Source organism: Patagioenas fasciata, chromosome W, assembly GCF_037038585.1.
Source record: "Patagioenas fasciata isolate bPatFas1 chromosome W, bPatFas1.hap1, whole genome shotgun sequence".
In the NCBI taxonomy this organism is placed as follows: Eukaryota; Metazoa; Chordata; class Aves; order Columbiformes; family Columbidae; genus Patagioenas; species Patagioenas fasciata.
The window spans coordinates 189,957-215,654 of record NC_092559.1 but is presented as its reverse complement, the minus strand read 5'-3'; the positions used below and the strand labels follow the sequence as shown (position 1 = coordinate 215,654).

The 25,698-nt window shown below is 52.7% G+C and overlaps 2 protein-coding genes and 1 long non-coding RNA gene across 13 annotated transcripts; all 3 read left to right on the top strand.

Annotated features, from left to right (window-relative positions):
• Window positions 1-1,982: 1,982 nt before the first annotated feature.
• LOC139826310 (uncharacterized) lies at window positions 1,983-10,792 on the top strand. Of its 10 annotated transcripts, none has more exons than XR_011736247.1 (9): window positions 1,983-2,051; window positions 2,509-2,706; window positions 2,903-3,014; window positions 5,637-5,858; window positions 7,905-7,980; window positions 8,889-9,035; window positions 9,410-9,511; window positions 9,997-10,204; window positions 10,417-10,792. XR_011736247.1 is itself a non-coding variant. In XM_071801601.1 (8 exons), exons 1-8 carry the CDS (start codon window positions 2,020-2,022, stop codon window positions 10,002-10,004), a joined length of 897 nt encoding a protein of 298 aa, XP_071657702.1. In that variant the 5' UTR covers window positions 1,983-2,019; the 3' UTR covers window positions 10,005-10,792. The 10 variants fall into 10 exon arrangements, 4 of the variants coding, with proteins under 4 accessions (XP_071657702.1, XP_071657701.1, XP_071657704.1 ...); XR_011736246.1 differs by having other exon boundaries at window positions 9,997-10,504; window positions 10,619-10,792; XM_071801601.1 differs by having other exon boundaries at window positions 9,997-10,792.
• Window positions 10,793-12,325: 1,533 nt separating this feature from the next.
• Window positions 12,326-16,232, top strand: LOC136114604 (uncharacterized). Of its 2 annotated transcripts, XR_011736291.1 has the most exons (5): window positions 12,336-12,565; window positions 13,774-13,881; window positions 14,138-14,277; window positions 14,819-15,172; window positions 16,130-16,232. It is a non-coding gene; the product is annotated as an uncharacterized lncRNA (long non-coding RNA). The 2 variants fall into 2 exon arrangements; XR_011736290.1 differs by lacking the exon at window positions 16,130-16,232 and having other exon boundaries at window positions 12,326-12,565; window positions 14,819-15,229.
• Window positions 16,233-18,192: 1,960 nt separating this feature from the next.
• LOC136114609 (uncharacterized) lies at window positions 18,193-25,243 on the top strand. Its single transcript, XM_071801572.1, has 6 exons — window positions 18,193-18,218; window positions 19,879-20,186; window positions 21,779-22,135; window positions 22,605-22,716; window positions 22,921-23,359; window positions 23,907-25,243. The coding sequence occupies exons 1-4, from the start codon at window positions 18,193-18,195 to the stop codon at window positions 22,607-22,609; spliced, it is 696 nt and encodes a 231-aa protein (XP_071657673.1). The 3' UTR covers window positions 22,610-22,716; window positions 22,921-23,359; window positions 23,907-25,243.
• The last annotated feature ends 455 nt before the right edge of the window (window positions 25,244-25,698 follow it).

Here is a 25,698-nt window from a genome sequence, read left to right as displayed (position 1 = left end):
TAAATACTTTTCAAACAAATGAGGGGACAGAAGCACAGACAAACTCATATCTTTCTTGAACTCTGTCTAGTTTTCTGTGTTTCTGTGCTTTCTTTCAAATTGTCCCATTCCATTTTAAAAGCTCATTTGTTCATCTTGTTGTAAATATCTTCTCCTTCTTAATTGGGTGCTGAGTCTAATAATCCTGCTTCGGCTTGTTAACTGTACAATAGCAGTCAGAGTTAATGACCCATTAGTGATTAATTCCTTAAACAGCATCTAATTGCTCACTGTAAAACCTTTTCTTAAAACTGGATTAAATCATCTAGATCCTTAACCACTTCTTTACTCTAACTTTGCTAAGGCTATTAGCCTGGCCTTTTCTGAGCGATCTATTTCTTCTTTTGCTTAAACTATGCTAGCAAGGTAGTATTTTTAGCATCTATATTTTACTTATTTGCAACATCTAAAGTTCTAAGGAAGAATAATACTGATACAAGACTGCCAGCGAAAATATTACAAAATTACTGCTTTGCAATGAGGCAGCTGCAGACAGTGAGTGTCGTTACCCCAGCAGTGACACAGCGCCTGTTGGGAGAGGTGGACACACCGCCTGTTGGGAGACGTGGACACATCGCCTGTTGGGAGACATGGACACACTGCCTGTTGGGAGAGGTGGACACACCGCCTGTTGGGAGACATGGACACACCGCCTGTTGGGAGAGGTGGACACACCGCCTGTTGGGAGAGGTGAATTGGAGATGGGGTTTGTTGGCGGCCGTGCGGAAGTCTGCAGGCATTGCGGGTTAAGCTGTAAATACTTATTGGAGTTTTCCCGAAAGGAATTTGTTCTTTGCTCAGTCTCCTGAATGTCAGCTTCCTTCAGCAGATTGTCAACCACAGAATACCCATGTACAAAATCCTATCACAGGAGAACAAGAGTGGAATGGAAAGCTGATCAGACCAGACACTGGTCACTCTGATAGCAGTACTGGTTTTTTTCTGGTAGAATGAATTTTGTGTCTTCTCTCTTTCTGAGCATCTTCTGTCTTCTGCCAATGCATGATGTGAAAATTGACTGACATTTGGCAGCCATTCCTTTGTCATATGACATTTCTACCCCTTTCAGAACTGTGAAATCAGCTCTGAAATGTTTGGTTCTATGTAAAAATACAGTTAAAGTCAGCTAGGCGAGACATTCAGGAGAGAGTTTAAATGGAGGAAGCAGAAATTTGGATGAAAACAAGAAGAGAGAAGAACTGGAGCTTTGGCTGCTGATAAACAAGGGAGTGTTGGGGTAAACAAAGAGGATGTGTTCCAGCTGTGAGCAGTGCAGGTAGGTCAGACATCCCTCCTTTGATTCCATCTGGGCAAAGAGGCGGGTGCAGGCAGTGAAAGACAGGCCTCTGGGGAAACCCAGAGTGTCAGTGAGGGGATGCCAGTTTTAGGCAGTGCTTTCGGACAAAGGGCTCTGCAGGATGCCTGGCTCACCAGTGGCTTGTTTGTGCTGGGCTGGCTGCAGCGTGACTCAAAACCAGGATAGCTTGTACGGCAGGCAAACCTGCAGTGGTTCACGATAAACCAGTCGTAGATGTGCTGCCCCCGCATCCCTCTCGCGTAACATCCTAAAGAATACCCTTCGAGTTTATTTGATGCTGCCTCTGTGGGACATGGGAGTCCCAGTTTACATGCAGAGAAACTGAGGCATGGAGAAACATGGCTCGCCCAAGCTCAGGAATGCCATTGCTGAGTTAGAACATGTTTCTGCTGCCATTGAGGCCTCTTCAGGTAGCGTCAGCCATCCTCACATGCCCAGCACATACGACACAAGCGAGAAATCAAAAATCAAACAAAACAAAACAAACGCCGCAGGTGCGGGTGGGCGCCGCGCACCAGAAGCCGGAACAGCAGCGCCGGTGCCACCGGCTGTCGCTGGTGCTGCCTCCCGGTGGCCGTGGCCGGTACTGCAGCCCGGGGGTGTGCCCGCCCCGGTTCCCCTACAAAGCGCCGTCCCGCGCATGTGCGGGGTCTGGGAGCGCAATGGCGTCGGTGGGACCCGGTTCCGGTGGCAGGTGAAGGCACAGGGGAGCCGAGTGATCCCTTAGGCGGGTGCGGGGATGTCTGCTGCCCGCCCGGGTGCCGAGGGACGGGAGGCTGCGGAGCGCTCGCTACGGCCGGCTCCCGGGGGTCTGGGGGCAGGCGGCCCAGGGCAGCCCCCGCGGAGGTCCCCGGGGCCGGCAGAGGAGCAGGAGGCGACAGCCGGCCGGGGGCGGATGCCGGGTGCGTCCCCAGCTCCCCCTGAGCCTCCTCCCGAGCCTCCTCCCGCGGCCCCGCTCGCCCCGTGCAGCCGCCCCCAGCTCCGGCAGCTCCTGCGAGCCCGTCCCGTGTTCCTGGGCCGCTCCCAAGCCCCGTCGTGAAGGCGGCAAGCCGGCCCTCGGCACCTCTCCGGTGGCCCCTGCGGAAGGAGCAGGCTGGGGCAGGGGTGAGCTACGGTGCTAACGGCCGCTGCTTCTTCTCTCCCTCTCCCAGAGGCCGCGCTGAGGATGTGGCCGTTCGCTCCCAGCCCGGGGGATGCCGTTGGCTGCGCCCGCCTCGGGCTGGCGAGGCTCGTCTGGCAGCGTGGCGGAGAAGGGACGGGGGCTGCTGCTGCTGGAGCCAGAGAGGTTGGGGAGAGGAAAAGAGGAAGAAATGCGGGGCCGTCGGCCCGACGTCCGCTTCCTGCGGCGGGTGAGAGCGAGCCCCTCTCTCCGGGTGGCGAAGGCTCCCTCTGCGCGGCGTGCGGCGGGCCGGGGGCCAACGTGCGCGGCAGGGTCCGTGCGCGTATCCTGGAGCGGGACGGCTGCCTGGCGAGCGAGCCAGCGAGGCTCCATGTCCCCGAAGCCTCGTCTCGTAGGAGCCCTGACACCCCACCGTGTTCTCCTAGGCTGAGGACGGCCGAGCGCCCCGAGTTACTGGAGAGGAAGGGAGGAGAGAAGGAGACGGGAGCGTCTGAGCTGCTCGAAGCCTCCTGGCAGCCACCGAAAGCGAGAGCCGCTGTGAGTCCCTGGCCCTCGGGGCCTCGTCCCCGGCTTGTGTGTCCTGGTGCCTCCCTGCCCCTCCGTCTCCTTTTTCCCCACGCTTTCTCTGGCCCGTTCTTTTCCCTGCCATTAGTTTCCTCTCTGTGTCTGTATGTGCTGCTCTGTCTCTTTCCTTCCTCCCTCCCTTCGCCGTCTCTCTCTCTGTGCCTTTGTCGTGCTCGGCGTTGCCGGCTTTCTTCATTCCGTATGGCGCTGTTCCCGTCCTCGTTCACGTTCTGAGCCTTTGTGCTGCCCCCCGCCCCGTTTTTTTTCTCTCTTTTTATTTTCTTTTTTCCTGTCCTCCGTCTCTCCGCAGGGCTCCTCATTCCTCTCTTTCTTCCTCCAAGCCCCTGTGTTCCCCGTGGTCTCTCGCTCTGCCATCGTTTTTGCCTGTTGCCCTCTCTCTTGCTTCCCGTTGATAGCAGGAACAAAAATCTTTTAGAAAGCCCTTGGCATAAGGCAGCAAGACCAGGCCTAACGGAACAGAAACCTAACAGAGAAACACTAGCTCTGTAGGGACTGGAGGTGGGGCAAAGCGGGATGTCCTTGGCTCGCAGGCTGGGAAAATGGGACGTTCCACTAAATGGAGAAGGAGCTACTTGAGTAGCAGCACAAAATGACAGCGGGCGTGCTCAAGACATGAGGTCGAGGAGCCGACACCGGGGCAGGGGGCACCGGGCTCCAGGGGCACCGGGGACCCCTGGAGACCCTTGATGGACACTGGCATACCAGAGATGGACTGCCAGCGAAGGGTGGGGTTATGGAAAGAACTTCTGTTTAATGCACTAATTAAGCGGTAGAAGCAAATGAATATGCAATAGGTGTATGTAGAGAATACCAAGAAGCGTGAATCACACGTACGTTCAATTACAGGGGCGATCTTCTGAGCGTGCGGTGCGCTGTATTGAAATTGCCCGCCGTTTAACACTTTCAGAACAGCGTTAGAGTCTTTTTTGGCGACTTTTTGGTATCTCTCCGCGTCCCGTGGTTCCTCGCCGTGACCCCGTGTCCCGCTCCCTGCCCGTGGTCGCGTTCCTCTCTGTCCCGTTGACCGTGCCGGGTTTTTTTCCTCCGTCTCCGCGCCGCTGCCGCCGCGCCGATTTGTTTCTTTCTGTGCCCTGTTCCTGGTGCTCTTCCGGCCTCTTTTCCTCTGTCCCCGCCGCTGCTTTGATCTCTGCCTTGTTTTTTCAGAGCCCTGTCCCTTTTTTCTCTTCTCGCTTTTGAAGAGAAGCTGCCAAGTTAACGTATACTGCGATGAAGTTGTAGAAGGTGTACCCGTCATTAACCAGTTGACATGAGGTAAATGCTTTCTGACCGCCTGCACGATGAGGGGATATTTTTCACCTTTTAGATCCTTCTGCACGACAAGAGGGAGATGGAAGGTTAAGTAACACGTTGTTTAGAAGCTGAGAGCTTAGTTTATATTTGACTAATAATTAACAGATGTATTGTCAGCGAGAAACTAAACGATTATAACTAACATCGTCAAATGAAATAAAGAACGTGGCTTAGCAGTGCTGCTGACTCTGCCGTCCCGTTTCTTTCCCCGTTTCAGCCGGTGAGCCAGCCGGAGGACCCGCTCTGTCCGGCCGCAGGGCCCGTGGAGCCGAGGACTCTCTTGGCGCACCCCGGGGATGTTTCTGGAGAGACTCCTCGTCTCGGTCGGATCGCCGCGGGGACGGACGAGGACCTCTGGTGAGAAGTCTTTCTTCTCTGAAATTTGGGACCGGTCACGTGCTCGGGAACTGTCCGTAAGTCGTGGTACGGAATTTCGGGAGGATAGCGTGGACGGGGTTGCGAGCACCTTAGAGGTATACAGTAGTTGCTGTGGAGTTGTTTGTGCGGCCAGCTTTTGGTGTTGGTTGTTCCCGTGCTCCGTTGTGGTGCAAAGCTGGCTCTGTATGTAGCCGTGAAGTGTACCGTAGTTCGGTTTAATTCTTGGATGTGCCTTGGTCCTGACTATGCACTTGAACACCAAAAACTACAGTAGGAGCTGCTGTGGCTTTAACTTGCAAGGAGTGTGAGCGTTGTGGAGCCATCTGTGTTGCAGAGTGTCCTAATTGCGGTGCTGAGTGTTAGAGAGATTTGAGCTGGGTACCGGAATTGTTTTGTTTTGGAGACGTTAGGTGTTAATAGTTATTTGCTCGTGTTTGTTACAAGATGAGCCGTGTTGTTCCGTGTGACGCATAATGGGAGGACGGCGTAGTAGCGGTATTCTGAAAAAGAGCCCGTTAGGGTGTATTTTAGCTCACAGGAAAGAGACTGAGGAACCACCTGGTGATAATGTGAATAGAGCAACCTTGATGAAATCTTGTGAGCAGAGGCCATTGTATAAATTGGACAGGGAAGGAAAGGCTGTGCGCAAAGCGCGGTGCTGCACCCGGGCGCCCCAATGCCGTGCCGGAGCGCGCCTCAGTGCTGCCGCCCTGTGGCGAAACTCGGGTACTGCAGCGCACGGCCGGGGGCAGAGGCGCTGTTCGCCCCGCAGGGCTCGCGGCCAGGTATCTGTGTGTCAGTGTCCGTCCCCATTTGTGTAAAAACGACATCCCTCCCTCGATGGCTCCTTAGAACGTTTAGTCCTAATCCTCGTTTCTTTAGCAGCGGTGGATCTGTGACCTCGCGGAAAGCCCAGGCTGCTGCACAGAGCTCGTCGGGAGTAGGAGCTGCGGAGGCGGGGCCTCGACGAGCCAGAGCTGCGGCAGACGGACGGGGCGCACGCGCTGCCCAGGGGCTGCGTCAGGCAGAGCCGAAGTGACCTGCGGCGGCAACGAGCAGGAGCCACGAGGAGCTGGAGCGGCCGTTGGCCGAGCTGTCCCCGGCGAGGTGAGCTCGGAGAGCCTGGCCTCTCTCTCCCTCAGGGATCAAACCCGCGCCCGTCCGTGCCCTTCCCAGGGGAAACAGGGAGGCAGGGTCCCCCGGCTCTTCCGGGGTGGCCCTGCTGCGAGGGGGCACGGGCGAGGCGGCAGTGCCTCCTCCGTGCCGGGGGGCAGAGGGGAGAGAGACCTGCCGGCCAGAGCTGTGGGGTGTGCGGCCCCTTGGGCAGGGTGCTCCCGGTCTCTTGGCCGCAGGCTGGGGATGGCAGACGGGTTCAGGTGCTTTGGCCTGCTTTTTTGCCTGTGTCGCCTTCTCCGTGCCGTGAAGGAAATCCCGCACGGTTGATTCAGCTCGCTGCTCGGGAGATTCCGTATCTGGGGCCGTGGACTGGGGAAGAATGTCTGCGAGTTGGAGGATGCTACAAGATATTCCACGTGGAAGCCGGAGAAGAGGCAAATTCGCTGCCAGTGGAGTTCTGTTCCGTGGAGTCTTCAGTTTAGGATGTTCAGTTTGTCCGTCCAGAAAAGGATCAGTCATTGGTAGGACTGAGAGAGGTTTTTATGTGCACGATCAGAATTTAAGCCAAATTCCACTTGACGTTGCTGCTGTCGGTCTTGGCTTTCACTGGTTTCCTCAAGGCTCCCAAATGTTTGGGAGCTTGGAGTGGGCATTTTTTTTCCTCAAGGAGAGGCTATGCTTAAAAATGAATTTGTAAGTGCAAGTCCGTTTGTGTAACACAAACAAAAACCCCAGCCTAGTCAAGTTCTGAGTGTGTGTCTGTGAGACGGCTGCTTTAATTTTGAGTTCACACCTATGCAATTGTAGTCTCGAAGAGTAATGCAAGATAGAAGGGTTTTTTCCGCTGTGGGTAACCATCCGCCCCCCTTTTCAGCTTAAAGCAAAGGAGCGCGGTTTGTTGTTTCCTTTTAAAGGCGGCTGTTGGAAGCCGCGCGGGCAAAGGGCGTGGGGGTCCCGGCAGGGCGGCGAGAAGGCGAGTGAGGATGCAGAGCGGGCCAATCAGATCGCTCGGGAGGGCTGGAGGGGCGGAGCGCTGATAGGCGGGGAGAATGGCAATTGATGTGCGCAGGCAGCCAATCAGAGTGCCAGAGGGGCGGGCGTTGAGGCCTCAGTACTGCGCATGCCCAAATTGCGCGGTCCTCAGTCAGGTCCGACCCTGAGGCGGGCACCTGGGCGCGGAGCGCGGGAAGGAGCATCCAATAGGCGGACGGTGCGCTGTGGTGAAAAGCAGCCAATCAGAGCGCACCGACTCAATCCCGTTTGAACAGCTGCCTCTGGCAAACGCGTCCGTGGTGTCTCCGGGCGGGCACCGGGAGTTAACGGGGAAACGAGGATCGAGGCGAGCGAGGGGAGGCTGCGGAGCGCTCATTTTGGCCTCTCCTTCCCCTTGCCCTGCCTCTCCGTCCCTTTTGCCTCTCTCTCCCTTTCTCTGTGTCACCTTGTCTTGCTCCCTGTCCCTATCTTTCTCTGACAAGCTGACCTGCTCCTTGCCCTCCTTTTGTATGGAATCACAGGCTCATTCTGCTTGGAGAAGACATGTGCAATTTTCTAATGACTTGACGGTTTAGAGAAACGGCCTGGAAGAGATCATTCCTTTGTCTTTTTTTCATGTGTTTTTTGTGATCTTTTTTTTTTTTTTTCCCACGTGGAAAAAAAAGAAGAGGCAAATTCACTGCCTCTGCGGAGAAGCTGGCGACCAGTTTTAGTTAAGAACGCACACCCCGTTGACGAACGGGTCCCGCGGCAGTTCCACGTGTTGCAGGTAAAAGAAGGAAGTTTGATCTGCCATAGAGGAACAGCCGCCTCTTTCCCTCCTTAGGGTCGAGCGTTGCCCTTGTCTTTGTTCACATGAATTTATGAGCATGCTAGAAATAACCTTTAAGATTTATATGTAGAGTTTAATCTTTAGTGATAAGTGGCATGGGTATAGTTAATTTTTGAACACCTTGCTGCCAGTTGAAATGTAAGGGATGAAATGTGATGGGAAGTAATAAGTAAATTTGGGTTTGACTTCTAGGGTGTTTTTTTCCCCATTAGCGTAAATCAATGGCACCGTTGTCCTGTGGCTCAATCTCCGTTCTGTTCCGTGGAGTCTTCAATTTAGGATGTTCAGGTAAGAAAGTTTGTCCTTCCAAAGAATGACCAGCCATTGGTAGGACAGAGAGAGGCTTTTAAGTGCATGATCAGAATTTAAGCCAAATTCCACTTGACGTTGCTGCTGTTGGTTTTGGCTTTCACTGGTTTCCCCACAGCTCCCTAGTGTTTGGGAGCTCGGAGTGGGCATTTTTTTCCCCCAGGGAGAGGCTATGCTTCAGAATGAATTTGTTTCCTTAGAGGAGTGAGAGTCCGTTTGTGTAACACAAAGAAAAACCCCAGCCTAGTCGAGTTCTGAGTGTGTGTCTGTGCGATGGCTGCTTTCCTTTTATGAGTTCACACCTGTGCAATTGTAATGCCAAAGAGCAATGCAAGATAGGAGGGTTTTTTCCGCTGTGGGGGGGGATGCATAAAACCAGAGCTAAGGTGCGGTTGCAGGCTTGGTGGTGTGGCGAGTGGGGTGCCGCTTCGGTGGGAGCTCGGGTTGAGGCCCAGCGGGTTCTGTGTCCTGTACGCGTGGCTTTCGTGCCGCGGCTCTCTGTGTGCGTTTTTGTTTTGTTGTGTTTGTTTTCTGTTTATTTTTCTGCGGGATTCCCGCGAAACGCGGCACAACCGCTCGGCCCGGGCTGCCGCGGCGGTCTCAGTGCTGCCGTCCTGTGCGCAAAGCGCGGTGCTGCACCCGGGCGCCCCAATGCCGTGCCGCAGCGCGCCTCAGTGCTGCCGCCCTGTGGCGAAACTCGGGTACTGCAGCGCACGGCCGGGGGCAGAGGCGCTGTTCGCCCCGCAGGGCTCGCGGCCAGGTATCTGTGTGTCAGTGTCCGTCCCCATTTGTGTAAAAACGACATCCCTGCCTCGATGGCTCCTTAGAAGGTTTAAAGATGTAAATATTTCTACCACTAACATTGTCGATCCGGCTTCTTTCCTCAGTGGATCCGTTTTGCAGTCGGTGGCCCACGATTGCTTGGAAACAGCAGAAGCTGTTCGCTCCGGCGGAGCGGATTGAAAGGACCAGCCGCTGGAGGATGCTGAAGACTCCTGGGTCGCTGATGGAAGCAGCTTTGCATAAAGCAAGGGGTACGTGAACCTGGGCATGCAGTGACAACTGCCCAGCAGGTAATGGAAGCTAAACCTTTACCTCCAACGCCCGACAAAAATAACGCCAAGAAATGCCACTGAAAAAAACACAGTCAGGGAGGGTTTTTTTTAAATTTCCTTTAGTTCCCCCCCCCTCTCCTCCGCCCTGCTGCGTTTAGTGCAGTGAATGACCCATTGGGAGATGACTGTGGATCTGGCTGTTGAAGGGTGTCTGAAGGAGAAGGAGATGTGTGTAGAGCAGGATTGGTTGTGGGGGTGAGTGTAACTGGTTTGGCTGTGGGGTTGTAAATTCTTTTTGGAGGCTTCCTAGTTTCTGGTGTCATCTGTGGGGTGAAGCGTCTTTCTGTGTGCAGGTTTGAAAGGTGCGACGTACGGAGCTCCATCATTTGCCACCAGAACTCCAAATCACAGAGACAACGTTGCTGTGCAGCTGCTAAGGACAGTGTGTGTCTCAGGTAGAGTAACGTCCTTTGTGCTCTGTGTGTGTGTTCCTCCCTTGAAACGAAGGTGCGCTGCCCGGAGTTTCACGTTCCGTGTGGTACCTGCTGGGCTGAGTCTCCTCCCTACGCTCGCCCGTTTTAGCCACGTCTCTGCTCCAGCCCAGTTCGGGAGCAGAGTGGGTCATCACTGACTGCAGGGCGGTTGCACCTTCTTCAAGCTGCTAACACAGGAGGATGAATTTGGCTTTCTGCTCACATCACACATTCAGATACTGGGCAAGTTGTGTATCTCCTTCAAAAAAGAAACACTGTCAAGGGGCTGACAGAGCGTGAGTTTCACAACACAACAAACCGACTCTGCTAGGCTTACATCGTTTTGGTAGTGCATAGCATGTTTCACTTAATCCCGTCATTGCAGGTCTCTTCTAGAGCCTCCATTGTCAAATCTTGCTGGTTATTCACCCAATTTCCTTTCCTAACTGTCTTCCCTTTTCCCTTAGCGTTTTGAGAAGCTTGATCCTGGGGTGTCTGGGGGTTGCCAGCTGACAAAATGACATTGCTGTGGCCTTGCTGAGAACAGGTGTCCCTGTGAGCCACCTCCCGGGAGCAGAGCTGAAGTTGAAAGGCGGCCTGAAAGCCCCGGTGAGAGTTTTCGTTAAAGAAACCGGAGATGATGGGGTTGACGCTGCTATTGAAAAAGGCCAGCCGGTGAGCAAAGGGATAGATATAAATGTGAAAGAAGTGCAACTGGACATCTGAAAGGTTGACATAGTCAGAAAGCATCATCAGAGTCCACAAGGGAAGCCAGGAGAGGGTGAAAAGCCAAACCACAATAATGAGCATTTTGATTACTCTTTGTTTCTTCTTTGACGTGCTGTGCCATCGCTCCTGGCTGTGCTTTCCCACCGTGGGCATCGCAGTGTTGAAGAGAGCAATGCTTATCCTGGCGTACATGATAACAGTGAGCGACAGGGGAGCCAGATAGATGTTCGCAAAGAGAACTGTTGTGTAGATCTTTCTCATTCCTGGGTCAGGCCAGTCCTCTCGGCACCAGTATACGGGGCGGGTTTCGTTGCCGTAGCCGAGGATCACCCTGAAATGTTTCTCTTCTTGTACGTGCAGCATGACGGCAGAAGGACGCGTGATTGCGATGGCCAGAATCCAAGTGACGGCTATGATGATGACTGCAGTTGAAACGGTCAGCTTCTGCTCGAACGGATGAACGATGCAGCGAAACCTGCAGCAAAGATATCCGGCGACATACGTAGAGAAGCTGTTTAAGGAACGCTCACTCAAACAGGCAAGCATACGTTCGCTTCTTCAATTGCATGCTTTTTAAACAGATTAAACATGATACTCCAGTTGTTGGAAGCTGTGCTGTTGCTGGAAAAGTTACCATCGTGCGTTGCAAAGGGCCTCAGAAGGGAAACACTGATCAGGAAACTGGAAATAAGTTAGCAGATGCCAGTGTGAAACCAGCCACCGAAAGGACAGAGACCGATACAAAAGCCACACCTCTGATCCCAGGTGGCTGTCTCCTCCAGCCAACATCAGGAAACCGCAACAAAGAGGATAAGAAATTAATAGGAGATTTATAGCCGAATTAGAATTAGGGTCCAAAGAAGCTGTCACTGGTGACGGGAGAGCAGTGGTACCTCGCAGCGCAAGGAGCTGATGCGCTCTGTTACGATTAGGTGAAAAGGTAAGAGTGAATTTATAAACTGTTTGCGAAGGAGTGACCCAGCAATGTGAAATGTGTCTAGAAAACCATCATCTTAATACTGTATACAGGGTATAAATAAGAACAATTGGACGAGGGAAATGTCCCAGGACAACACTGGCAAATAGGGTTCTCCAAGCTGCCTAGAAAAGAGGGGTATGGCTATTGGGTGGCACTCACAGCAGCTCCCTTCTCAGGTTGGCCAGGAGCATTGCCGTGCCGGGGGGCGGCTGCCGGCCTGTGGGCCGGGGGCTGCGGCTGTTTGGGGCGCTGCCTCCGCTTTGTTTTCCTAGGGGAGCCCCCCCCTGCTTTTTGGGGGTTGTGGTACGTGCACGTGTAAATGACACAATGAGAGTAAATGACACAATGAGCTGCCTGTCGGGGCCGTTTCCCTCGTGTCGCGTGACGGTGTCACTTGTGGCGCCCCAGCGTGAGCAGGGGCCGGCGATGCGGGTGGGGGATGCGGGGGTCAAAAGGGAGTCCCCCTGAAAAGAGGGGGTCACAGTCCAAACGTGCCTGAAAATTCCCGGGGGAGGAGAACACGTGTTCGACCTGTAAACACGAGTGTGGGAATTGCAAACAGAGAAATCTGTCCTTGGTATTTATATATTGCAGGATGGCATTCACGTGTCTATCAAATGCTTTTATATCAACCCCCTTTTCTACTCTATTATATAAAGGATTTTTAGAATGTAAAAAATTCCTGTTGATGGTTTTAAAAATACCAATATCTTGTCTATATGTAAATTAAAAAATGAAGGACTCGAAAATGAGAAAAAATTATATAGAAAGCAATTTAAAATAGAGAAAAGTGTGAGTAGGTAGAGCTACCTGTAATGACTGTGCGTTACATAATCTAAACGGATATTAAATATCATCTCTATGTATTCACTCATACCCGTGTACGTATTTTTTTAATAAGTGCAAATAGATATCTCCGTCTAAACCTATGTAATTGTAAATATGTCAAAATCTGTAGATCTGGAAAGATCCTGAAGCAATGCGGGGCTGTGGGCCCGACGTCCGCTTCCTGCGGCGGGCGAGAGAGCGAGCCCTTCTCTCCGGGTGGCGAAGGCTCCCTCTGCGCGGCGTGCGGCGGGCCGGGGGCCAACGTGCGCGGCAGGGTCCGTGCGCGTATCCTGGAGCGGGACGGCTGCCTGGCGAGCGAGCCAGCGAGGCTCCATGTCCCCGAAGCCTCGTCTCGTAGGAGCCCTGACACCCCACCGTGTTCTCCTAGGCTGAGGACGGCCGAGCGCCCCAAGTTACCGGAGAGGAGGGGAGGAGAGGAGGAGATGGGAGCATCTGAGCTGTTAGAAGCCTCCTGGCAGCCACCGAAAGCGAGAGCCGCTGTGAGTCCCTGGCCCTCGGGGCCTCGTCCCCAGCTTGTGTGTCCTGGTGCCTCCCTGCCCCTCCGTCTCCTTTTTCCCCACGCTTTCTCTGGCCCGTTCTTTTCCCTGCCATTAGTTTCCTCTCTGTGTCTGTATGTGCTGCTCTGTCTCCTTCCTTCCTCCCTCCCTTCGCCGTCTCTCTCTCTGTGCCTTTGTCGTGCTCGGCGTTGCCGGCTTTCTTCATTCCGTACGGCACTGTTCCCGTCCTCGTTCACGTTCTGAGCCTTTGTGCCGCCCCGTTTTTTTTTCTCTCTTTTTATTTTCTTTTTTCCTGTCCTCCGTCTCTCCGCAGGGCTCCTCATTCCTCTCTTTCTTCCTCCAAGCCCCTGTGTTCCCCGCGGTCTCTCGCTCTGCCATCGTTTTTGCCTGTTGCCCTCTCTCTTGCTTCCCGTTGATAGGAGGAACAAAAATCTTGTAGAAAGCCCTTGGCATAAGGCAGCAAGACCAGGCCTAACGGAACAGAAACCTAACAGAGAAACACTAGCTCTGTAGGGACTGGAGGTGGGGCAAAGCGGGATGTCCTTGGCTCGCAGGCTGGGAAAACGGGACGTTCCACTAAATGGAGAAGGAGCTACTTGAGTAGCAGCACAAAATGACAGCGGGCGTGCTCAAGACATGAGGTCGAGGAGCCGACACCGGGGCAGGGGGCACCGGGCTCCAGGGGCACCGGGGACCGCTGGAGACCCTTGATGGACACTGGCATACCAGAGATGGACTGCCAGCGAAGGGTGGGGTTATGGAGAGAGCTTCTGTTTAATGCACTAACTAAGCGGTAGAAGCAAATGAATATGCAATAGGTGTATGTAAAGAATACCAAGAAGCGTGAATCACACGTACGCTCAAATACAGGGGCCATCCTCTGAGCGTGCGGTGCGCTGTATTGAAATTGCCCGCCGTTTAACACTTTCAGAACAGCGTTAGAGAGTCTTTTTTGCCGACTTTTTGGTATCTCTCCGCGTCCCGTGGTTCCTCGCCGTGTCCCCGTGTCCCGCTCCCTGCCCGTGGTCGCGTTCCTCTCTGTCCCGTTGACCGTGCCGGGTTTTTTTCCTCCGTCTCCGCGCCGCTGCCGCCGCGCCGATTTGTTTCTTTCTGTGCCCTGTTCCTGGTGCTCTTCCGGCCTCTTTTCCTCTGTCCCCGCCGCTGCTTTGATCTCTGCCTTGTTTTTTCAGAGCCCTGTCCCTTTTTTCTCTTCTCGCTTTTGAAGAGAAGCTGCCAAGTTAACGTATACTGCGATGAAGTTATAGAAGGTGTACCCGTCATTAACCAGTTGACATGAGGTAAATGCTTTCTGACCGCCTGCACGATGAGGGGATATTTTTCACCTTTTAGATCCTTCTGCACGACAAGAGGGAGATGGAAGGTTAAGTAACACGTTGTTTAGAAGCTGAGAGCTTAGTTTATATTTGACTAATAATTAACAGATGTATTGTCAGCGAGAAACTAAACGATTATAACTAACATCGTCAAATGAAATAAAGAACGAGGCTTAGCAGTGCTGCTGACTCTGCCGTCCCGTTTCTTTCCCCGTTTCAGCCGGTGAGCCAGCCGGAGGACCCGCTCTGTCCGGCCGCAGGGCCCGTGGAGCCGAGGACTCTCTTGGCGCACCCCGGGGATGTCTCTGGAGAGACTCCTCGTCTCGGTCGGATCGCCGCGGGGACGGACGAGGACCTCTGGTGAGAAGTCTTTCTTCTCTGAAATTTGGGACCGGTCACGTGCTCGCGAACTGTCCGTAAGTCGTGGTACGGAATTTCGGCAGGATAGCATGGACGGGGTTGCGAGCACCTTAGAGGTATACAGTAGTTGCTGTGGAGTTGTTTGTGCGGCCAGCTTTTGGTGTTGGTTGTTCCCGTGCTCCGTTGTGGTGCAAAGCTGGCTCTGTATGTAGCCGTGAAGTGTACCGTAGTTGGGTTTAATTCTTGGATGTGCCTTGGTTCTGACTATGCACTTGAACACCAAAAACTACAGCAGGAGCTGCTGTGGCTTTAACTTGCGAGGAGTGTGAGCGTTGTGGAGCCATCTGTGTTGCAGAGTGTCCTAATTGCGGTGCTGAGTGTTAGAGAGATTTGAGCTGGGTACCGGAATTGTTTTGTTTTGGAGACGGTGGGATAAACTTGGAGTACAACTTGTGAGGGCGGTGTGTCGTGGGTAGGTTTGAGTATTATCTGTGGAGTACTGCTGTAGGTGTTAATAGTTATTTGCTCGTATTTGTTACAGGATGAGCCGTGTCGTTCCGTGTGACGCGTAATGGGAGGACGGCGTAGTAGCGGTATTCTGAAAAAGAGCCCGTTAGGGTGTATTTTAGCTCACAGGAAAGAGATTGAGGAACCACCTGGTGATAATGTGAATAGAGCAACCTTGATGAAATCTTGTGAGCAGAGGCCATTGTATAAATTGGACAAGGAAGGAAAGCCTGTGCGCAAAGCGCGGTGCTGCACCCGGAAGGAGGCGAACCTGTGAAGAAGAGTGATCGAGAAGGAGGGTTGGAGCGCACCTGTGAGTCAAGAGGGCCCCAGAAAGAAGACACGGGTGGTGGAACCACAGGTCAGGAGAGCTCAAGGAAGGAGAAAGGTGATTGGGGCAGTATGGGTTTTTCTAGCTCACGCGCTAATGGAAACAGTTTGGATAATAAAAAATGTATTCAAAACCAATAATTAAAGGCAGGGAATGTTTATATGCTATGTATTGGATAGACCTGAAGGTGTATTTGTTCCTAGAACAAAGGTGAAGTTACAATGGTAATTAACTGAAGATGTGAATTTCCAGATTGCATTGGCAACATACGCAGGGAACATATCAGTTTATTACCCTCAACATAAACTGTGGGCTGAAATTGGTAATTTACCGTTGTATGGCAAGTGCTGCTGTCAGCAATGACAAGACTGAATTTACCGATGCCTCTGGTTGCTCACGTAAAGTTGTAATTACATGGCTAAACTCAGATACCCAGTGTTGCAAACACAAGGTAGAAAAAGGAGACCAAGGGTCAAACAAGTTCTTGAGCTGACAGCTGTTAGGATCGCTTTTGAGTGTTCTGTAATGAGCCTTTGAATGTTGTAACTGACTCATTATGCAGCTGGCATACTTAACCGCCTGGAAGCTTCTTTTCTTAAGGAAGAGGATAATCCTCTTTTGATGGCTGGATTGAGAATGCTATGGTTCCTAATAAATCATAGACGTCATGGTTTTTATGCAGCGCACATCCGCTCTCGCGCTGCCCTTCCAGGACCTCTCGTGGAAGGCAATAGGAGGGCCGATGCACGAGCTGTGCCGCTTACTGTGCCTAAAGCCTTGGAGCAAGCTAAATTATCACATAAACTCTTTCACCAGAATGCAAAGTCGTTAAAACGACCATTTCAAATTACAACGGATCAGGCCAGGAGCGTTCTTATGTCCTGCCCTGATTGCCAACAGTCGGCACCCGTGCCATCCAAAGAGGGTGTTAATCCAGGAGGGATTACTGACAAGTACGGCCAGCTGATGTAACGCGTTGTTCTGAATTGGGTAAATACGTATGTGTTTCTGTAGACGCTCATTCCAGATTTCTCGTTGCGGCTGCACGCACTGGTGAAAGAGCACGGGACGTCTGTAAACAGTGGTTGGCGTGTTTTGCTGTTTCAGGAGTTCCAGGATATGTAAAACCAGAGGAAAGCGGAACGCACGCTGGATTAGAGGAGCGATCCCCCGAGTGCCCAGCGCGCCGTAATAAAAGTGCCTGCTTTTTAACACTTTCAAAACAGTGTTAAAGAGTCTGTTTGCCGACTTTTCGGTATCGTTTTCTGGCGACGAGGATGGGATAATCTGCCTGACCTCCCGTGGACCCCAGGATCTCTGGGACCTTGTGCCGGCACCGGGGAATTCCCGGAAGGGATCACGGATCCTCGGGCCAGCTCGGGACGTGGGTAAAACCCCATCAATGAGATAAGGCACTTTCATAGTCTGGTTTGTTTGCACGCTGCCTGCGCGAGACGTGGGCGACACCAGCGCGTTGGGTCTGCGCATTTTGGTAAATTGGGTAAATTAAAAAGAAATAAAAAACCAAAGACGAAAATGAGAAAACAATAAATAAAAGAGAAAAATGAGGGAATAGTAATTTGGTAAAGGTACCTTTAGTGATTTTGCTGTTTGTGCCTTAGCAATTGTATGATTGTTTGTGTCTTTAGTGATTTGTTGTTGTTGTTACTTGTGTCTTGGGTGATTTTGTAGTCCAGTACTTATGGTTCACCAATTGTCTGTTATTGTGATTGTGAAATAGGTAGTGGACAATGGACAGGAGCGATTCGGAAGAAATCCCCCCCGGGCTGTGTTTTGTGACATTGGAAAAGGATCGTTTGACTCCCTGGGGAACAGCAACCAGGGAATATTGTAATTAATGGTGGCCACTGTAAATAATATTAATATGCTGCACAGGTCTGGGTGGGTATACCCGAGATGTGTAGTATAGTAATGCACTACATGTAATATATAATGAGATATGTTTTAAATCATATATTGTCTATTATATAATGCATATTACACAATACAAAATGTTACATACGCATTGTATTTGAAAAAGGACAATCAGGGAAAGAAATTGAAACCAGTAAAAGGTTTGTTGACGAACAGATATTGGTGTACAATACACAGAGAACATTAGATCAGGATTGTCCCTTGGTGAATGCAGGGTGGCATCCTGATGTCCTTATATCGGGGGACAGGCTGAATTGGTATGGACAGTGCATTTTATACGGGATTGGACACGCTGTGCCTAAAGCTGTAAATACGCCAAAGCCTTCTGAGATAAAACAGGATCGTCTGTGCCTCATTTGCTACACCCCTTTATCTGTTTCCCAAATTACGATTTAGACTGTATTTACCATTGTAAAAATAAAGCTTTCCCCCTTTAATTTTTGTCATGTATTGGAGCCCGTCCTACCTAAACTGTAGAAAAGACAGCAGCCATGTGTATTTTTAAATAAAGATTAAATCAAGTCTGCTAGCTCATTATCTTTAAGCGTTCTACTGTGATCACCTCCCTCCCAAGGTTTTGTGTCTATTGTATCAGGGCCTGACACCCACGGCCACAGTGGATGAATCGCCATGGGCACAGCACCAGGACCCGCTTGTTGGTGTCCAGGGTATCCACTCCAGCAGACACTGTTAGTAAAAGAGCACATCATGGAACTGGAGAACCATCTAATTGTGTCATTATACACATTCACTGCTCTTTTTTCTGCTTTATACCCCTGGTAGCTTTTTAAAATGGCACAGTTTGAAAAGGATTTCTGTTTTGGCCCTGCACACGGAGGCTGATTTTCCTTTTCTAGGGCCTCCCACCCGGTTCACCGCACCCGTGTGATCACTGCGCTGCACGTGGGCAAAATCAGCTGTGCCCTGTGTTTCTCCCGTAAAATAGTAAGAACGCTAATACAATCGTGCCAGGAACTACCTTCACTGTGAATATTTGAAGGAACCCACTGCTAATGTATTGTTAATGGGTACTTGCATTGTGGATTAGATGCAACAAAAATCCATACTTTCTTTTATCCTTTGCTGTACAGGAGGTGGTTGAACTTTTCTATAGCAGATTCAATCACCTGTTGTAAAGTGAGATGGTCGTCTCCTGTGAGGAAGCAGGGTAGATTTACCCATGCTCTATAAGCACCATGGATGAGCTATATAGAGTAACAGCTTAAAAACAAACCAACCGACAACAAGAAGCTAACGATCAAAACAACAAAAGGAAAAAAAACCCAAACAAACCAACCCAAAAGCGCAGAGGCTCCTGAACGCCCCCTCTCAGTGCTGTGATGTCCGTTTCCAGGGAGCCCGTGGGGTGTCCCCACAACCGCAGACACAGGTGACCCGGCTGGGTGGTGCCAGCAGAGAACAGTTGGTGTGACCCAGCCCGCTGCGCTGCCCTGGGAAAGCCGGGGACAAAGGGCCGGGCCGGGGCATGGGGAGGTTGGTTCCAGCTCACGGATCAGCTCACAGCGACTGCGGAAACAGCCCCGAGCCGGGACGGGCCCGGCCGTGTGCTCCTGTCCCCCGCCGCGGGGTCCTGGCTCTGGACATCGTTGCACAGGATCGTTTGAGAACCGTTCCTGAAGGATGCGCAGCGCCCAGAGCAGCAGCGCCTGCCCGGCTGCTGCTCAGCCGAGGGTAAAGGGCTGGAACTGACCCTGTAACAGCAGCAGAGCTGCCGCAGCTGCGGGCGAGCCGAGTTACTGCTGCAGACAAGACACGGGGCACAGGGAGAGGCAATGTATTTTATTAGGATAGAAGGCATCTTTAGGAAAAAACCACATTTTAGCAATGTCGGGCTATTATCTTTTATCAGTGTGTCTGCCATGTGCGCGGCTCTGGGAAAGCGCGTTCGGGGAGCTCGGGCTGCCCACGGGTCAAGAAAAAGCGCCCGCGCTGCGGGGCCCGGGGGCGCTGCGTGACCGCGCTCGGTGCTGCCGTCTGGTGGCCACAGCCCGGAACTGCAGCTGGGGAGCGGCGCCCGGTGCCCGTGCCGCGGGTAAGAGGGGGGCGCTGCCGCTGCGACCGAGGTCGTGCCCGTCAGAAAGGGGGGGGCAGCGGTCGGACGAGCCGCCGGGAAAAAAAGAGGCGCCCGGCTCTCCCGGGGCGGCCCCGCTGCGAGAGGAACGGGCGAGGCGGCAGCAGGAGGCGGCGTCGTCTCCTCGGTCCCGGGCACAGGGGAGAGAAACCTGCCGGCCGGAGCTCCTTAGGGCTCTCTCTGTTCACAATGAATTTAAGGGTAGGTGACCACCCGCCCCGCTTGTCAGCGTAAAGCAAAGGAGCGCGGTTTGTTGTTTCCTTTCAAACGCGGCTGCTGGAAGCCGCGCGGGCAAAGGGCGTGGGGGGCCCGGCAGGGCGGAGAGCAGACGGGTGAGGGTGCAGAGCGGGCCAATCAGATGGCGCGGGAAGGCTGGGGGGGGGGACGGATCGCTGATAGGCTACCAAGGTACGTCAATTGCCATTCTGTCCGCCAATCAGATTGCCGGAGGGGCGGGTGTCGGAGGCTCCGTACTGCGCATGAGCAATCTGCGAGTACTGATGGGCCAAGAGAATGATGATTGACTTGTCTTCGGCAGCCAATCGTGTTGCGGAAAGGGGCGGGTGCTGCTCTCTCCCTACTGCGCCTGCCCTCACTGCGAGCTCTGATAGGCGGAGAAAATGGTGATTGACGTGCCTAGGCAGGCTATCATTTTGCCGGAGGGGCGGGCGTTGCGGGCCTCTGGGCGCCGGACGGAGCATCCAATAGGAGGACAGCGTGGTGGGGTGGAAAGCAGCCAATCAGCGCGGGTCCTGGCGAGCGGGTCCGTGGTGTCTCGGGGTGGGTACCGGGAATTAACGGGAACGGGGGTCGGGGCGGCTGCGGAGCGGTTGCTGCAACCGGCACCCGGGGACCTGGAGGCAGTCGGCTCAGGGCAGCCTTTCGTGAGGTCCCCGGAGGCGGCAGAAAGGAAGGAGACGACAGAAAGGCAGAGGGGGCCTCCGGCCGCGGAGGTCTCCGGGGCGCGGCAGGTGTCGGTGCCCGCGGAGCCCGGCGGGACGGTGGGAGAGTGCGAGGGGAACGGAGCGGCGAAAGAGGCGGCAGGTGAGTGCGGCCGCGGCGAGGGTGACCGTGCCGTTGGAACGGGGGGAGTGGGATGGGCCGGCGCGGTGAGGAGGCGTTCGGTTCAGTTTCCCTCCTGCCCTTACGGCCGAGTTGGCGAAGCCGGTGGGAGGTGTGTGACCCTGAGGGCAGGTGCGCCGAAGGCTTACCGTCTGGAGCCGTGTGTCCCTCCGGGACAGCAGTCGCTCCGGGAGCGGCGCAGCCCCCGTTAGTCGGGGGGAGACGTTTCAAACCAGAGCTAAGGCGCGGTGGCAGGCTCGGTGGCGTGGCGGGTCGGGCGCCGCTTCGGCGGGAGCTCGGGGCGAGGCCCGGCGGGTTCTGTGTCCTGTACGCGCGGCTTTCGTTCCGCGGCTCTCTGTGTGCGTTTTTGTTTCGTTGCGTTTGTTTTCTGGAGTTTATTTTGCGGGGTTCCAGCGAAACGCGGCACGACCGCTCGCCCGGGGCTGCCGCGGCGGTCTCAGTGCTGCCGCCCTGTGGCGAAACTCGGGTACTGCAGCGCACGGCCGGGGGAAGAGGCGCCGTTTGACCCGAAGCGGTCAGAAGTGCCAGAAACCAACGCCAGAACCGGCAGGAGCTGCGGCTTCGCAGTTCTGTCAGCATTGATCTTAGGACTCTGATTTTGATGCTAGTCGTTTTTACTTACATTACGCTACAGTGTTCTGTTTGGTACTGCTAGTGGGTAACAAATAATTGTGCTGTACCACAACGCGAGATGATAATATTTCGTAGATTTATACTGCCAAAGAGTTTGCAAGTATATTGAAAAGGGGGGAATTCAAGAGAAGCTACCAAGTTAATGTATACTGCGATGAAGTTATAGAAGATGTACCCTTCATTAACCGGTTCACGTGAGGTAAATGCTTTCTGACCGCCTGCACGATGAGGGGATGTTTTTCACCTTTTAGATCCTTCTGCATGACAAGAGGGAGACAGGAGATTTAATAACACATTGTTTAGAAGCTGAGAGCTTAGTTTATATTTAACTAATAGATGTGTTGTCAGTGAGAAACTAAACATTTATAACTAACTTCATCAATTATTTCTTAGGCTAGATATATTGTATGTTCAAAATTTAAAACAATTGTAATTTATGTGTAGCAGCTGTGTGACTATAAGCAATGCAAGAGCATCCAGTTGTGGGAGCACTTACAGAGGACGACCCCCAGAGCTCCCCAGTGCAGATGAAAGGAACATTGCCTGCTTAACGGTGTAATTGACTCTGCTGTCAAGCTTATTTCTCCGTTTCAGTACGAGCCCGTCCCGTGGCCTCACAGGGCTGTGTCCTGTGGCGGTGCTGTGGGGAAGGGGCGAGATGCTTTCCTGCACCGGTGGATGTGTTTGCTTTTATGCTGAGCGTGTCCTAAACGGTGTCAGTTTGTCTTAATGCTGTCTGGCGTTGCTGCAGTTGCTCTGGTTTTTTGAGGATGCCTTGTGTTTTGAGGTGGCCCGTTTCCCTCGAATCCTCCGTTAGCTCAGCTGCTCTCCTGTCCCTTCTTCTGACTAATTCCTCTGCTTTCTCCTGCTCTATTGTTTCCAGAGGCTGAACTCTAATTTGGAATTTCTGTGTTTCTGAGGGGGAGCTGTGAACGCCCGATGCTCAGCAGACCCCCCAGCCCAGGCGGGGAATGGAACCTGGGGAGCAGCGCCCGGGTGGGAGACGCGGCGCCGTCCTCCGTCCCCAGCGTGCGGCAGAGGAGCAGGAGGCGGCAGCCGGCCGGGGGCAGATGCCGGGTGCGTCCCCAGCTCGCCAGAGCTCCCCCCGAGCCTCCTCCCGCGGCCCCGCTCGCCCCGTGCAGCCGCCCCCAGCTCCGGCAGCTCCTGCGAGCCCGTCCCGTGTTCCTGGGCCGCTCCCAAGCCCCGTCGTGAAGGCGGCAAGCCGGCCCTCGGCATCTCTCCGGTGGCCCCTGCGGAAGGAGCAGGCTGGGGCAGGGGTGAGCTACGGTGCTAACAGCCGCTGCTTCTTCTCTCCCTCTCCCAGAGGCCGCGCTGAGGATGTGGCCGTTCGCTCCCAACCCGGGGGATGCCATTGGCTGCGCCCGCCTCGGGCTGGCGAGGCTCGTCTGGCAGCGTGGCGGGAGAAGGGACGGGGGAGCACGTCCCGTGCGTGGGCGGGGGCTGCTGCTGCTGGAGCCAGAGAGGTTGGGGAGAGGTAAAGAGGAAGAAATGCGGGGCCGTCGGCCCAACGTCCGCTTCCTGCGGCGGGCGAGAGAGCGAGCCCCTCTCTCCGGGTGGCGAAGGCTCCCTCTGCGCGGCGTGCGGCGGGCCGGGGGCCAACGTGCGCGGCAGGGTCCGTGCGCGTATCCTGGAGCAGGACGGCTGCCTGGCGAGCGAGCCAGCGAGGCTCCATGTCCCCGAAGCCTCGTCTCGTAGGAGCCCTGACACCCCACCGTGTTCTCCTAGGCTGAGGACGGCCGAGCGCCCCGAGTTACCGGAGAGGAAGGGAGGAGAGAAGGAGACGGGAGCGTCTGAGCTGTTAGAAGCCTCCTGGCAGCCACCGAAAGCGAGAGCCGCTGTGAGTCCCTGGCCCTCGGGGCCTCGTCCCCGGCTTGTGTGTCCTGGTGCCTCCCTGCCCCTCCTTGGTGGTGGTTTTGGTTTATTATTATTATTTTAAAATTTTGCTTCCCTATACCTCTCCTTTTCTCTCTGTTTTTGTGTCCTGCTCCATCTTCTATGGCTGTTTTTCCCTTTTCCATATCTTTGTCTTGATCTGCATCAGTCTCTTTTTTTCCCCACAGTTTCTCTGGCCTGTTCCCTGCTGTTCTTTTCTTCTCAGTACCTGTACGTGCAGCTCTTATCTCCCACCTTCCTATCTCTTCTTCCTTCCTTGCCCTTCTCTCTCTATTCGTTTGTCTCGCTCACTGTTGCTGGCGTTTTTTGTTCAGCATCTCAGCGTTCCATTCCTCCTTCCTGTTCATCTCTTATTCTTTCTGACCTTTAATGCTGCTCCCTGTCCCATTGTTTCTCGCTGTATCCCTGTGTCCTGCTCCCTACCCACAGTCATATTCTTCCCTGTCCTGTTGGCCATCCCAGGTTTCTTCCTCCATTTCCTCTTTCAGCTGGATGTCTGCTGCCACCGTTTCACCGCAGTTGCCCCGTCTTCTGCTACAGAAGTACCAGACAGACAGAAGGAATCCAGAGCGGTCTGCCCGTACAAGGTACGGCTGGGACGCGTGTCTGCGTTTTTCCTGAGGTACTTGTAGAGTGGACTTTAAAGTTAACATTAAGAATGCACCGACTCTCCTTCTATATTTTTAATACGAAATATTTTACCAGAAGTACTAAAAATAAGGTCTGTTCTGGAGCACGGTACACCTGTGCAGAGCTCACCTCCCTCTGGTTATTTTCTCTTCCTGAAAGCGTAATCTTCTGTTTCTGTGGGCTTACTATTGAATGATACTATGGAAATGATTTTGTACTAAAAGAGGAAAGGAGGTGTTTGTAAGAGTTCAGATGTCCAGAAGAAACAACCTGATTCAATGACAAATGCTTTGTTCTTTTTCACTCAATAGGTTTTTAAAATATCTTAGAATAGTACTCAAAAAGCTGACAGAGATACAGGCACCTGGGCAAATCGGTTTTGTTCTGCGTGTTTGCCAGGTGTTCCCAAGAAGCACTTTCAGCCTCGTAACTGGTGGCGGTGAGTCCATGTGTGGTTTGGATGAGTTATTGTTTCAATAGTGACTTTTTTCTCTTAACCTACAGTGTGTAGTTCTGACTTCAGTTGGTAAGAAATCTTCCAAAACGGCAGCATTCCTCATTCCAAGAAGCTGCATTTTATGAACCTGCCCTCCGAGTGGATCTTCCCAGGTGATGTAGTGGGCAGTGGCCTCATCAACAACAGGACTGTTCATTTTCTTTGAAACAACCAACCAAAGTCCATTTCCTTCCGCAGAGCCCAGCACAGCAGGCCTGGCAAAGGTTGGTGGCACCGCTGGGCTTTGGGTTCCCGGTTGCGACAGTCGAGCTGTCACGGTCACAGAAACGTGTTCCCCTGTGTGCTGCAGTGCAGCCAAAAGTGTTCGTGAGTCTGACGCTCCTTTTTCGTAGCCTTATGCTGCACTGCAGGAATGGGGATATTTATTTATTTTTTAAAGTAAACCCATGTCTTCTATCTCAGTGATTTTCCTATCAATGAAACTTAAAGCAAATGGTCTAATTTACATGTTGACTTCCATAGTTAAGAGTAATTGTTAAGTAGGTGCAGCATATAATTTATTAGGTGTACTTAAGCAGATGGGTATTTGTTCTAAAAATTGAAAAAGAGAGGCAACTGGATGCGATGAGTGTTTTCCCCAATATCTGACAGCGTGCTCTGACGTACTTTGTTTCTGTCTGGCTCTCAGTGGCGCTTTTCCCTGGCAGGTCGGGGTGTCCCTCGTGCTTGAGCCGTGCAGCTGGCCACGTGTCACTGCTCATCGTGCCACACGCCAAGTGTGAATCGATAGCTCTGTCTAAATATACATAAATGTAATAATATGATTGTAACAATATGCCAACATCTGCAAGTCTAGAAAGATATTTGTGTCCAAAGAGAAGGCTAAACAGGTGCGTAAGTATAAATGGATATTCTAGATAATAAGTGGTGATATATATAAACATAAACAGATATTCTGTATAAGTTTAAGCAGATATATACATGTAAATGCATACGCAAGTGTGTAGATGTCTAAGTAGATATACATTACAGTGGAAATAGATGATATATATGAATCAAATATATTCCCTAAATACATACGTATGTGTAAAAAGAGACATAGGAGTCAATGTCAGTGATGTACAAGGTTTTTAAAATGCAAAGAAATTCTGTTTATAGAAAGGATTAAAAAACTCATCCTTACCCGGAAATGTCTCTGGCGGGTGCACTTGAGGGAAAGGCCTGAGCTGCCCCCAGGGAGCAGAACGGCACCCGCACCTGGTCAGCGGTGGGAGCAGGGGCTGGGGGGCTCTGTGTGCGAGCCAGACGCTTCGTTCCATAACTGCGGCAGCCGGGGAGCTGCTGCGAGCTCTCTGCTGAGTGACTGACTGTGTGGTGATGGTTTTTACTACTCACAGGGCACTGGGCGAGCCCAATTTAGTTTTCTTGTAATCTAACTTAAGTAAAAGCGTACTGAATAGAATTAATCACCCGACTTACAAGGCTGTGTGTCGTCTTTGTGTTTGTGGTTTTTTTTTTTTTTTTTTTTGAATACGCTCTCTGCTTCATGTTGCTGGGAAAACCGTGTGCTGTAAAGTTCTGCTCATATTTACCAAAAGCAGCTACAGGTTACACTGGACATCTGTGAGATCAGGTGTGGTTTGTACTTCGCAGGGAAAGAAACAGAAAACAGGAAAAGAAATAGAACGAGAATTAATAGAAGTAGAAATAATAGAAATAGATGGGGTCGAATAGAAACAGAACAGAGCAGAGCGTCGTGCCGGATATGCAAATCTCCTCGGGGCTTGGGCAGGGAGGTGAGTATGCGGGGAGAATGCAAATTGAGATTCGAAGCCTGCA